Genomic DNA, 13,537 nt, shown 5'->3' with positions numbered 1-13,537 from the left:
CTCAGTCCTGGGTGCTCACGAGCCCGGATGGCGTCAGGGTCAAAGTTTGTGGTCTGAGGGAAAATGTGGCAAAATAATTCTGACTGGGGAAAGTAGGGCCCAGTTGGCTTGTTGAATGCTGATCCATCTCCGCTGTGGGAGCTGCCTGCTTGTCTCTCTTGACAGCAGGATGTGAGGTGGTGTTAGAGGAGAAGACCGATGCTGTAAGCCTGACAGAAGCCAGTCCCAATACTTGACAGTCAGACTTTATTCTTTTTTAATTTGGGGATTTTACTTTCCATTGAAGATTTTTTTATTACTGATTGTGATTTTTCTCTTTCATATTCTAAAGTTCAAATTTCTTTTCTGTAACAACCCATCTCAGTTACCATTTAGTTTAGCGGTTCTCTAACTTTTTGGTCAGAGGATGCCAAAGAGCTTTTGGTGATAGTGGTTTATACTTCTAGATACTTACTGTTTTAGCAGTTCAAACTGAGAAATTGAAAAATACATTGGTTTTTTTAGTTATTTTTAAATGAATTAAATAAACCCATAACATGTTAACATAAATAACATTTTTTGAAAAATGACTTATTCAAAACAAAATCACTTAGTGAGGAGAGTGGCATTGATTTACATTTTTGCAAATCTCTTCATGTCTGGCTTAATAGAACAAAAGTGGATTTTCATATCCGCCTCTGAATTCAGTCTCTTGCAACATGATCCTTTGAAGTATATGAAGAGAATTTGGCCTTTCACAGACACACGGTGGAAAAGGGAGAAGTATTTTAATAGCTTTTCAGTTAATTGTGGATATTTGTCTTTGATACTACATGAGAATATGACAAGTGGCGATTTCTTAAAGGTTAGTTGTAATGTGGAATCTGAAACTTTATCAATTAACTTTTTATACCCTTACATTAAGAGCCATTGTCTATCTTGTACTTTGAGTGGATCCTGAAGTGACAGGTTCGTCTATTCTTTTTTGAGGAAGTATCCGCCAGATACCCAAATCTGGATAAGTATAGCTTGTCCGTCAATCATTCTTTCAAGTAAGAATGACATTCTAGCTTGCAGCTCACACAACTGCACAAGTGCTTTTCCTCGTGACCCCCGTGTGATCCTGGTGTGCAGAGTGCTTCGTGCATGTTCTCCATTGTCACATAGATTATTAGAAATAAGGGTCCTCAGGGGCCAGATTTTATAAAATTAATAATTTTTACTGCTTGACAAATAATTATTGAGCATCTGGCATGTGCCAAAGACATTCTTAAGTGAAACTGGCTTTTTTTTAACTGTGAGTGTGACCACAGAGAACATGATGGTTAATAGTCCCATTTGGTGTAACTGCCTCGATTCATGCTAAGGTGCAGGAGTTTTACCCACCACGGCTTTTGCACCATCAGTGGAAAAGTTAAAGGGAAGAAGCAAATAGCACTTGAGTATTATGCAAATAGTTTTGCATGGTGTGTTTCCTTCTCTACGAAGTGCAGGTTTGCTTTTTGCCACGTCACCAGGTCTCTGTGAGGGTGGGTGGAGGTTGTACGAGAAGGTGCTTCGAGGAGTGGAGAGCGCTACAGAAGTGGGCATTTACTTGTCCCTGTGTTGCCGTAGGTCTGGAACAGCAACCATTTGTTTCCCAGTGCGGAGGAAGCCACTCTTTTCCTCGGAACTCTGGACACTATTTTCCTCTTCTCCTATGCTGTGGTAAGTGTTAGAATTCTGGGGTGTTCAAATTGAGGAAAGATGTAAAAGGAAATGGCTCCAAAGCTTAGATAGTTCAAGTTCATAAGGGATTTTGAATTTGCTGCCTGAGGAATGTTCAGTATTGCTGAAGTGTATATTTTGTGTCCTTCCCATCCACCCACCCATCCATTCATTCATTCATCCATTTGACGAATATTTACTGAGCATCTGGCATGTGCCAGGGACTTTTCTAGTCGATGGGAATTCATCAGTGAGCAACACAGGGAAAATCTCTACCTTTGTAAAGCTTATGTTCTTCGGGTGGGAGCTAAGGGAGACAAGCAGTAACACAATGCTATAAATAAGTAAATTACAGAGTGTGTTTGAAGGTGGTAAGTGCTGTGGAGAAAACAAAGCGGGAAAAGGGACTAGATAGCCCCTGGTGGGGGCTGTAATTGAAGTAGGGTGGCTGGGGAAGACCTCTCGTAGGAGGGGGCATTTGAACAAAACCTGCGGTGGGTAAGTCAGGTCCGTGTGACTGGAATAGGGTGGCAGGAAGTGAGGCCAGAGCAGCGCTGGGGCTCAGATCTGCAGGGCGTTGGTGCCTTTCTCATCGCTTTAGCTTAACGCTGAGTGAGATGGGAGCCCTGGAAGGTTGTGTGCAGAGAAGAGCCAGGATCTGCCTTCTGTTTGGGCAGGCGCACTTGCTGCTCCAGGAGATGGAGCTGCAGGGCAAAGGCAGGAACAGAGAGGTCACTGTTAGGCTATTCCCATGTGAAGGTGAAAGGTGATGGTGGCTTGGGTTCATGGTAGAGGTAAGAGAGGTGGGGAGAAGCAGATTTTAGTTGTGTTTTGAATGTGGAATATAAGAGAAAGAGAGGTATCAAAGACAGCTGCAAGGCAGAGGTGTCACGGCAGGGTGGAAGACCACGGGAAGCGGAGGCTTTGGGGAAATTGCTGTTGCACACGTTGCATTTGAGAGATACCTGGTATTGCACAAATGGTGAAGAGCAGACCCTGGGTTGTATGAGTCTGCAGTTCAAGGTAGAGGGTCAGGCTGGAGGTACAAATTTCAGTGTCCTTAGCATAGAGATGGTTTTCAAAATTATGAGACAGGATGAAATCATCAAGAGAGCAGGTGAGGACAGAGGAGAGGTGTGAAGACTGAGCTGTGGCTCAGTATTTAGAGCAGGGAAGATGAAGAATGGGCAAGGGTGGCTGAGATGGGGCAGTAAAGGAGGAGAACCGTGAGAGGCTGGTGTCGCAGGAACCACTCTGGGGGCGGGGGCTGGTTCTCTGTCTGAGGCTATCTTCTCCGCTTACGCAGCCCGCGTTTCTGTCTGGTTGTGGGGAACGTCTGTGGTGGCTGCTGAATTGGAGCTGTGGGACCAATGGTGGCAACAGCTGGAACTGTGCACTGTGGGAGCAGTCTGACCTTTTCTCCTAGCATCTATTTCCTCTCTTTAAAAAATTTAATTCTGAATGTCCAGGTGATGTGGAATACTGGGTGAAAGTCTCAAAGTAATTGCTAAGTGTTTGTCTGGGTAATTATTGGAAAATCTTTTCTTCAACGAGGCGACTTACAGAAACAGTTGGAGCGGCTCTTAGATGATTTAGCCTAGCTTCTCACCCGGGACAGTTTCTGTGCAAAGTCCCAGTACACTGCCATTCAACTTGGGCTGGAGCGCTCCCTGCGAGCCGTCTCTGTGAGCCTTTCATGGGTATTTTAAGAGGCAGTGTGGTCCAGTGGGAAGACCAGCTCTACCACCGTCAACTAACTGTGTTAAACTTGGTTTTAAAATGGAGTTTTAAAACTTGGTTTTAACCTTTTTAAGATACTTAGTTTCCTCATCTATAGAGTTGAGATGATAATACCCATTTATAGGATTAAGTAGATTTAGGACATAGGAGATAAGTGCCATGAAAAGTCAGTGGTTATTCATTCTTTATATTGAGCTTCATTTCCTTCTGTAACTTACAGGTATTTGGAGCAACATGGAATAAATTGATTCCCTAAACTGAAACATAATTGAGAGATTTTCTTCACCCCCTTTAATATGCATAGCATTAGACCATGTGAGTGGCAGCTATAGAATATAGGATCTAATACTCACAGATGCCTCTTTTTTGTTTGAGGAAGATTGGCCCTGAGCTAACATCTGCCACCAATCCTCTTTTTGCTGAGGGAGATTGTTGCTGAGCTAACATCTGTGCCAGTCTCTATTTTGTATCTGGGATGCTTGCCACAGCACGGCTTGATAAGCAGTGCGTAGGTCCATGCCCAGGATCCAAACCAGCGAACCCCGGGCCACCGAAGCAGAGCGTGCGACCTTAACTGCAACACTACCGGGCCAGCCCCACACATGCCTCTTTTGAGGTAGTAAAGCTTAATGAGGGAAAGACATTTATTATGACATTTTTCGTCTAAATTTTCTCTAATACAGTCAATTTATTAGAAACAAAACAATTTAGGTTTTTAGTCAAGATATTTATTCATTTTACGTATTTGTGGAAGGGACCTAGAGTGTGTCGTCTTAGCTCTTTAGTCTGCCTTGCTGCCATGACCTCAGCATTTTAATTCCTGCCACTCAGTGGGAGGAGAGCAGAAGGCAGGACATTTGTACCTGTCTCCAGCTCATTATTATACCTCCCTGCTCTCCCTGCCTGTCGGATTAAACAGGCAACACATGCGCCCTAGCAGCTTCCGTTCCGCAGGACATGTAGCACATCTTAATACGAGTGCAGATGGCTAAGAGGACTCCCTCTGGGAAAGCAGATAACTGGTGTTAGGAGTTAATCTATTCTAGAAAATGAAATAGATTTGTGTGCTCATTTTATTAGAATAATTCTTGTGGGTTTTTTCTTTTTTCAGTCTCCTTCTAGGCAGTTAGGGGATCAAGTGGAACCAGAGTTTGCAGTGAATTACCACATCTCAGTGCCTGAGATGTTTATAGCACAGTGGGCAGAAGCCCATTGTCATTTCATGAAACTTTTGTGAAACTGATGTAGACAGCTAGTCTAGGCGTGATGTCTGTCACCCTAGTGTTGTGTTTGCCCATCTATTTTATGATGCATCTTATTTTTTTCAGGCTGTGTTGTTGTTCAGAACTGTAAAATAAAGTGCTTTATTTTTAGGGCCTTTTCATCAGTGGTATCGTTGGGGATCGGCTTAATTTGCGATGGGTCCTATCTTTCGGCATGTGCTCTTCTGCGTTAGTGGTAAGTTGGAAAGGTATTTATTATTATCATTATTATTATTATTATTTTGATCAGGCATTTTAGAATCCAGGTAACCCCCTACTTCTGTATGTAGAACAGAATAGTAAATTAATCTTCAGTTTTCTAATCCCCCGTGTGCCTCTTCAGTTAGGGGTCTTTTTAAAGTACAGTTCCAGATCAGGCCCCTTCTTGACCCTCCGTCACCAGTGAAGTCTAAGCATAAACAGCGTGACACTCAGTGCTCCCTGGAGCCCGTCCCAGCCCCTCTACAATCGTGTCCATCACTATGCTTCTCCACTTTGCTCTGGCCCAACTCACCTATTTTCCCTGGCCCTAGCGGATGCTGCTCCTTTCTCCCTCACTACTTTTGTTCCTGCTCTTCTCCTGCCTTGAATGGCCCTCTTTGCAGCTCTCCATAGTCTGACTCAGCTCTTCTCAACCAGCTCGAGTCTCCTTCAAATCACTGGCCAAATGACACTTCATTCACGATGCCTTCCTTCGCTGACCCTACTCCTGGGGTAACCCGTCCCTCTTCTGAGCTTTGGCGCCTGTGTTTCTTTGAAGGCACTTTTATTGTCTGTTACTTAGCCTACTTCTTTCTGTCTCTGTCTTGCTTGGGAGTCTGTAGCATCATGGTTACGATCAGGGACTTCCGGAGACCTGGGCTGCCTGTGTTTTAGTCCTTCTGCGATTTCCTAGCCATGATTTCTCTGCGCTTCAGCTTCCTCATCTGAAAAGTCCGTCCTCCTGGGGTTGTGGTGTGGGCTCTCTGAGTTACTGTGTGTAAGGCGTTTGGAACAATGCCTGGCTAATTAAGTGCCATGGAGGGCACATCCGATCTTGAATCAGCTCTTTTTTGCTTACTAGTTTCTAGTGAGGAATTTTTGGTGATGGAGTGAAAGCATGGGTTTTAGTTAGACCCTATTTATTATTGCTTCTCAGTGTCTGCCATTTGAGCGATTGAAGCAGTTTATTTGTTCATGAGCTGGTCACCCACACATATATACATACTATTTTAAAACATGTTTATGCACTTTCTTGTTTTTTTTTTTTTACATTTTTTGAAAAATTGAAGTATATACATAAACCCACCCTTTTGGTGTATAGTTTTGACAAACGAGTGTAGTCGTGTAACTACCACCCCTCCCTTGTTCCCCAGCCTCTGGCAACCGCTGACCCTTTTACAATCCTTATAGTTTTGCTTATTCCAGAATGTCATGTGGCTGGAATCATACAGCATTATACATACCATTCAGCCCATGCAGAATATTCCCAGAATAAAATGTCCACTCGAGCAAAATGCCTAGAAGAAAGCAGCCACTTGAATGCTGCTGAATTACTGAGCAGGTCACAAGTCACACTGATTCCCTTAGAGCCGCAGGGATAACAGTAGCCGGCACTTCCCGGTCCCCACGATGTGCCAGTCCTGTTCTGACCGAATTTACACACGTGAACCCAGTCCCCACAGCAGTCCTCCACAAACACGGGCCCGAGGAAGAGGAAGTAGATGTAAAACGAGGGCTTAACTTTTTAGAGCTGAAGACGCAGCCTGGAGGGGTGATCATCAGTGAGTTTTGTGTTGTTTGACATCTCTGCCTTTCTGGCCGGTGGCGGTTTGGTGATTGTCTCACTCACCCGGTGCTGCTCCGAGCAGGAGCACCCGAAGAGTCAGCCACACATCTCTTAGCCCCTAGACATTTGAATGTGTCCTTCACGTGGTCACTTCACGCGGATGTGTAAGTGGTCGGCAGCTAGGTGTGCTAAGCACGTGCGTGTGGGTGTTACATGTCCCTTTCTCTCTTCTTCTCTAAGGTGTTTGTCTTTGGCACTCTCACGGAATGGCTGCACTTCTACAGCATGGGGCTCTACTGCTGCCTGTGGATTGTGAACGGCCTGCTGCAGTCCACTGGTTGGCCCTGTGTGGTTGCTGTTATGGGCAACTGGTTTGGGAAAGCTGGGTATGCCACTTCCTTCCTCTTTCATTTCTCCAAGTGTTTTAATATTGGCTTATTGAGACTTGTCAAAGTCAATTAGCTGGATCCCTTGGACACTGCCAACGTCTTCCCTCTAGTTTAGAAAGTTAGAAAAGCTCAGGGAGAGACAGTTCCCCCTCAGAGTGTGCTGGAAATGGTGCGGACCTTAGAGATGACCATACACAGACGATCTAGCCCCAGCAGACACTTGCATCACACCCTCCCAGCCATGGTCAGATTTCAAGTGTGCTAAGACAGTACGTCTCAGTTCTTTTTTAATCTCCCCTTTAGAGAACATGAATATCTCATGTGCCACCCCATCATTTATCTCCTGTGGGTTTTGCCTTCTCTTACCTTGTTTAAGACTCTATGATCTAGTTTAACCTTCTTACATTAAATAAAGATAGGGAAACTGAGCCCAAAAGCTATCTGTGGAACTTGCCTAAGGTCAGCCAACAAAGGCAATAAGATGCAGATGAAGAATGCCAGACTTTGGAGTTAGTTAAATTGGATATTTCCCCCCTAAACCTTCAAATAGTTATTAGATTATATTTGAGTTTGCGTGTGGGGTGGGCCAAGGCGTGAGGGTGGGCACCTGCTAGGCCACCCAGGAAGAAGAGCCATGGTTAATTTTCAGGTAGGAAAATAAGTTGAGATGCCCAAAGACGGGGCATTGTCGTTTATCATTGTTTGTGACACTCTGATTTCAGGAATATTAATTAGGATGCCTGTCATTTTTGCTGCGTAACTATTTATGTGTTGTGAGATGCACCTTTACTTTGCCGATGGCTCTGTCTTTTTAGTTTACTCTCTTATGTAGGGACCCGTGTATGCATCAGTCATGATCCACCCACCACGGTGAGGAGTGCATGCTCTGACTCACTCCTCTCGGTTTTCCAGCTTCCTCTTTTTCATAATGGGAGTAATGAAGCTCGCTGACTAATGCTCTGTAACGCTGTGAAAGTTCACCTGTAAAATGTCTTGTGGTTGGAATAAGCCCCACTTAATGAGAATGCTCTTGATTATATTTCATTGTGCTAGTGAGTTCTCTTTCACTCTAGCATCATTGGTTTAACAGAAATGATTTAAGAGATACTCATTCCCCTATAATCCCTTAGTTTTCTTTGGGAGTAGGTGATACCGTCTGCTCATGGGCTGTTTATTTTTAAGATTTTTAGGGGCCGGCCCCATGGCTGAGTGGTTAAGTTTGCATGCTCCGCTTCAGCAGCCCAGGGTTTCGCCAGTTTGGATCCTGGGCGTGGACATGGCACCACTCATCAGGCCATGTTGGGGTGGCATCCCACATGCCACAACTAGAAGGACCCACAACTAAAATATACAACTATGTACTGGGGGGATTTGGGGAGAAAAAGCCAAAAAAGAAAAAAATTTTTTTAAGGTAATTTTTTTCCATGTGTGAGTTTTGAAGATTATACAAAGGCTGCTTGTTTATTGTAGACAAACTGGATAATATAAATGAACAAAGAGAAATAAAGGCAAAACCACTTGAAATCCTATCGCTCAAGGATAACCACTGTGACATGCATCAACTTGAGATAATTCTTATCTGAACTTTTACAGATTGGATGACACTGGGTATTGGATAGCAGTGACTGGACAGGCTGACCACTTCATTATTTCTGTGGATCAGTCTCAAAGGAAAAAAAAATTCAAGAAAACCATTATGGCTTCATCTTGAAAGACACACTTTTTTCTTAGCCGAGTAACACTTGTAAGTGAAACCGATGGTGTGCTGCGTGAGACACAGTGACTTCCTGTGAAACGTAACAGTAAATCACAAAGTGCCAGTAAAACTATAACAACTTGAAATCTCGCTTATTTTTAGCCAGTTTCTTGTAAAATCGTGTCTTTGGTCAGCCACTGTTACTCAGAGCCTGACCTTCCAGTTCTTCCCCCCAGGGCCCTCTTGATAGGTCTCAGGTATTTTAGAGGATGGGGACATTTTAGCAGGGGAGAACCGTAGAGATTAGTTCAAAGCATTTGTTTTCCAGGTGAAAAAAGTTGGGGACACTGGGCCTTAGCTGGGACTTGCCTGAGATTACTCAGCTGGAAGTGGCAGGGTAAGGACTTTGGGACAGACTTCATATTTCACTGGACAGTGTTATCTCCCTGTTCATTTTTTAGATTCCTTCTTTCTTTTTTTTGAGGAAGATTAGCCCTGAACTAACATCTGCCGCCTGTCCTCCTCTTTTTGCTGAAGAAGACTGGCCCTGAGCTAACATCTGTGCCCATCGTCCTCTGTTTTATATGTGGGACACCTACCACAGCATGGCTTGACAAGCTGTGCGTAGGTCCGAACCTGGGATCTGAACCAGCGAACCGCTGGCCGCCAAAGCAGAACACGCGAAGTTAACTGCTGTGCCACCGGGCCGGCCTCTCTCTCTGTCTTAAAGAAGTTATAAAAATGTTTAACGGCTGGCCCCGTGGCCGAGTTGTTAAGTTTGCATACTCCCCTTTGGCAGCCCAGGGTTTCACCGGTTCGGATCCTGGGCCTGGACATGGCACCTCTCATCAGGCCATGCTGAGGCGGCATCCCACACAGCACAACCAGAGGCACTCACAGCTGGAATCTACAACTACATACCGGGGTGTCTGTGTGTTAGGGGAGGGGAGGGTGGCGCGTGCTTTGGGGAGAGGAAGAAAATAAAAAAGATTGGCAACAGATGTTAGCTCAGGTGCCAGTCTTTAAAGAAAAAAAAATTCTAAACCTAACTGTGTTATTACTATGTATCAAGTAGAATAAAATATAAATTTAAACATTAAAAAAAGTAACTTTTCCTACCTCCTTTTTCTTTCACCAGCTCTACTGCCATTGCCTGCGTTCAGAGCTAATCATTTTTCTCCAGGACTGTTGTAACAGCTAGTTTCCTTTCCACCAGACTCCTCACCTACCCATCCATCTTTTTTTTAACGGCTTTATTGCAGTATACAATAAGCTGCACATGTTTAACATGTACTATTTGATGAGTTTTGGCATGCATACACCCGTAAAACCATCTTCACAATTAAGATAATAAACATGCCCATCCCCCCAAAAGCTTCCTCACGCCCCTTGGTAATTCCTCCCACCCCTCCCGCCGCCACCCCCACCCTCCCACTGCCATCTCTAGGTAACTACTGATTTGCTTTCTGTCACTTTAATTTGAATTTTCTAAAATTTTATATAAATGGCATCATACAGTGTGTACTCTCTTGTCTGTCTTCTGTCAGTCTGCCTGATTATTTCGAGATACATTTATGTATATTGATACTTCATTCCTTCTTATAGCTGAGTAATAATCCATTGTACCACAATTTATCTGTTCCCCTGTTGATGAACATTTGGGTTGTTTTCAGCTTTTGGCTGTTACAAGTAAAGCTACTGTGAACGTTTGTGTCCAAATCCTTGTATGGACGTAAGCTTTCACTTGCCAGCATAAATGCCTTGGAGTAGAATGGCTGGATCCTATGGTAGGTGTCTGTTTATCTTTTAAGAAACTGGAAATCTCTTCCAAAGTGGTTGTACCATTTTACATCCCCCCCCCCCCCCGCAGAGTGTGAGGTTCTAGCTGCTCTGTAGCCTTCCAGCACTCGCTGTACTTGGTCTTTGTTGACGTTAGCTAGTCTAGTGGGTGTGTAGTGATCCCTCATTTGGTTTTAATTTGTATTTCCCTAGTGTCTGATGATGTTGAGCATCTTTACATGTGCTTATCTGCATCTTATTTTTGTGTGTGTGAAGTATCTATTAAAATCTTTTGCCTCCTTTTCAAAAACATTTTATTTGAGATGATTTTAGATTCATGCTCTTTAACATGTTATTGCATTGTCTGTTTTCATATTATTGAGTGTTGAGAGTTCTTTATATTCTAGATGCAAGTCTTTTTGTCGGACAAGTGATATGCAAATATTCTATCCCAATCTGTGGTTTGTCTTTTTTAATTCTCTTGACGGTGTCTTTCAGTGAGCCTCAAATTGAACTTCAGTATAATAAAATCTTAGAGTTAGAAGAGACGTGGTGTTTTGCCATTTGGGTGTACTTGAAAAAACCCTTAAAGGACAATGTTGATTCTTTACAGTGTGAACTTTCACTGTTTTGGCCATTTTGTGTTTGAAGTGCACACAGAACCCCTTCTGATTCTGTTGTCCTGTTTTCTCCTGTTCCCATCTTAGACGAGGAGTTGTTTTTGGTCTCTGGAGTGCCTGTGCTTCAGTGGGCAACATTTTGGGAGCGTGCCTAGCTTCTTCTGTTCTGCAATATGGTTATGAGGTAGGTATTTCTTTCTAGGTTTTTCTTGAGGTATATATATTTTGTTTTTTAGGAAACAATACTGCGGCCATTTAAAACTACCTAGAGCTGCGTTTGGGTGGGGCAAAGATTGTATTAAAAGTGGACAAACTTTTGATAAATTCAAACACATAAAAAAATTATTCATGGGAAAACACCCAAGTCTATATAATCAACCAGGAAAAAGTACTTGCAACTCTTTACAGATAAGGAGCTAATCTCCCTAATAGATAAAGAGCACCTGCAAATTGATAAGAAAAAGACTAAGAACACACAGAAAGAAAGGTAATGAATTGGATCTCTTAGTTTATGAAAAGGAAATAGACATGGCTTATAAACATACAGGACGTTCCATTTCACTCGTAAGTTAGTCTTTCGTTCAATAAATATTTATTAAGCTCCTCTAAGTGCCTGTAGGCAGTAGAGAATAGAGCACTGGCCAAAAGACCAAAATATGCCCCTTATAGAGCTCAGGTGTTAGTTGGTGGAGAAATGCAAGTCAAAACTAAAAGAACGGAAGGAAAAAAAGAAAGGAAGGAAAGAGAAAGAGAGAAAGCAAAAGAAAGAACCTACTCTGTACACTTACTAGATTGCTAAGAATCCAGAAGTTTGATCACGTTGTGTTTATGAGGACGTGAAGAGACAGGCGTTGTGGTTGCCAGAGTCAGTAAACCCTGGAGGGTCAATATGGGACTGTCAGAGTTACGGCTGCTCTGACCGAGCAGTTCAACCAGCAGGAGTTAATCCCTTGGGTGAAGACACTTCGACTTGTACAAAGTGATATATCTACAAGGTTATTTATTTCAGCATTCTTTGTAATAGCAAAAGATTGATAACAATGTCACCCAATAGGGAAACAGACTATGAATCATCTATTCAGCAGAAGGCTGGGCAGCTGTGAAATAGAGGTAGGATGCCCAGCGAGTACTGACAGGGAAAGAGTTCAGTGGTGTGTTAAGTGAAGAAAGCAAAACGGTATTGAGTGATGCCATGTGCAAAATGGAGGAAGAATCAAAAAGGATATATTTGTATTGGTTTGAATGTTTCTAAAACACTCTCTGGGAAGTAAAAATTAAACGACAACGGTGGTTGTATGTGGGAAGATGAGGGCCGAGTGGATGGGAGAAGGGGTGGGTGGGAGACTTTTACTATACATCTTCTACTTTTTCATGCGAATCATGTGAATATACTGCCTATTCAGAAACCTAAATAATTTAAGTAAGTTACTCATTTAAAAAGTAGATAAAGTTTTAAATGGCCCACCAAAGGTTTGGTCTCTGAAGAATTTTGGTCTAGTCAATGTCAATGGAAGGTCGCTCCTCTGTTCACTGTCTCCTTTCCTCTAGGCTTCTTAGCTTCGCACCTGGGTTGTACCACCTGGTGCAGACTGGAGTTTCCGTTCAGCTTATGTGCTGCTCCAAGTTTGACTTCTGGAAAGACTGCTTTAGTTTTGTCACTGTCTTGTTAAAAAATTCAGACTGTCTATCCATGTCAGGCTCCATTCTCTGTTAAATGCAATTCAGCTGTGCAGCCTGGCTTTTGAGAACGTGATCTCCATCATCAGCTTTCCAGATCAGTCTTAGTCCCTGTCACCCCAGCGGAAGCCCACTGCTTCGACGTGCGGAAGGCTTTCTGTCTCATCACACCTGTGCCTTCGCCTCAGTTGTGCCGAGAAAGGTGGTCAGTTGCTTTTTCAGCTCCTTCTTAAAACATCGTCTGGCTACTTCAGCCTCTTTAGCTGTTTCCTTCTCAATTCCTATGTGTCTTTCTTAGCAGGACTCCGCCTTCTCATTTACTCAGCTACATGCTGCCTTATATTATTGTTTTATGTACTGTCTCATCCCCCCACCTGGATAGGATGTCTTCAAGGCAGATGCTGTCTCTTGTTGGAGGCTATGTGGTGCAAAGAATGAGATTTTGGGAGATAGTCCTGATTTCACAATTGTCCTAGTACCACTCAGTATCCAGGGGACCTTAATTATCCTCTCTGAGCCTCACAGAGTCGTTGGGAAAATTAATGAAAAAACACAAGTGAACCCAGTTCAGTACCTGGCACAGACTCAGCACCTAGCACTCACTTCCCACCCACCTCCTCCCCGACATGTGCGTCTGATGAACATCCCAGGTGTGTAAGAAGCACCTCTCTCCTCTCTCCTCCAGTATGCCTTTCTGGTGACGGCTGCTGTGCAGTTTGCTGGTGGGATCATCATCTTCTTTGGACTCCTGGTGTCACCAGAAGAAATTGGTGAGGAGAAGCTCTCTCTTCTTTTCTATTCAGAGAAATCTGAGGCCAGGACAGTCAGTCTCTTTTCCTAGGAGAACTGTGAGCTCCTTTCAGTGAATTAAAGGATCAGTATTGCTGTTTGTGTCCTGGAGACACTGGCTGAGCCTGGTA

At 43.5% G+C, this 13,537-nt stretch overlaps 1 protein-coding gene across 6 annotated transcripts in view; it reads left to right on the top strand.

The window, feature by feature from the left end:
* SLC37A3 (solute carrier family 37 member 3) overlaps nt 1-13,537 on the top strand; it is a 41,878-nt gene that overhangs the window by 13,483 nt on the left and 14,858 nt on the right. For 3 of the 6 annotated variants that reach the window (XM_014859247.3, XM_014859248.3, XM_044775275.2), the window contains exons 4-8: nt 1,594-1,686; nt 4,801-4,884; nt 6,697-6,842; nt 11,028-11,124; nt 13,303-13,387. In XM_014859247.3, the coding sequence (XP_014714733.1) occupies nt 1,594-1,686; nt 4,801-4,884; nt 6,697-6,842; nt 11,028-11,124; nt 13,303-13,387 (505 nt within the window). The remainder of the gene's footprint in view (nt 1-1,593; nt 1,687-4,800; nt 4,885-6,696; nt 6,843-11,027; nt 11,125-13,302; nt 13,388-13,537) is intronic. The other 3 variants (XM_070514600.1, XM_070514608.1, XM_044775333.2) reach the window with 1 other exon arrangement.

Source organism: Equus asinus, chromosome 1, assembly GCF_041296235.1.
Source record: "Equus asinus isolate D_3611 breed Donkey chromosome 1, EquAss-T2T_v2, whole genome shotgun sequence".
Classification (NCBI taxonomy): Eukaryota; Metazoa; Chordata; class Mammalia; order Perissodactyla; family Equidae; genus Equus; species Equus asinus.
The sequence above is the reverse complement of the archived record's forward strand: the minus strand, read 5'-3'. Positions and strand labels throughout refer to the sequence as shown.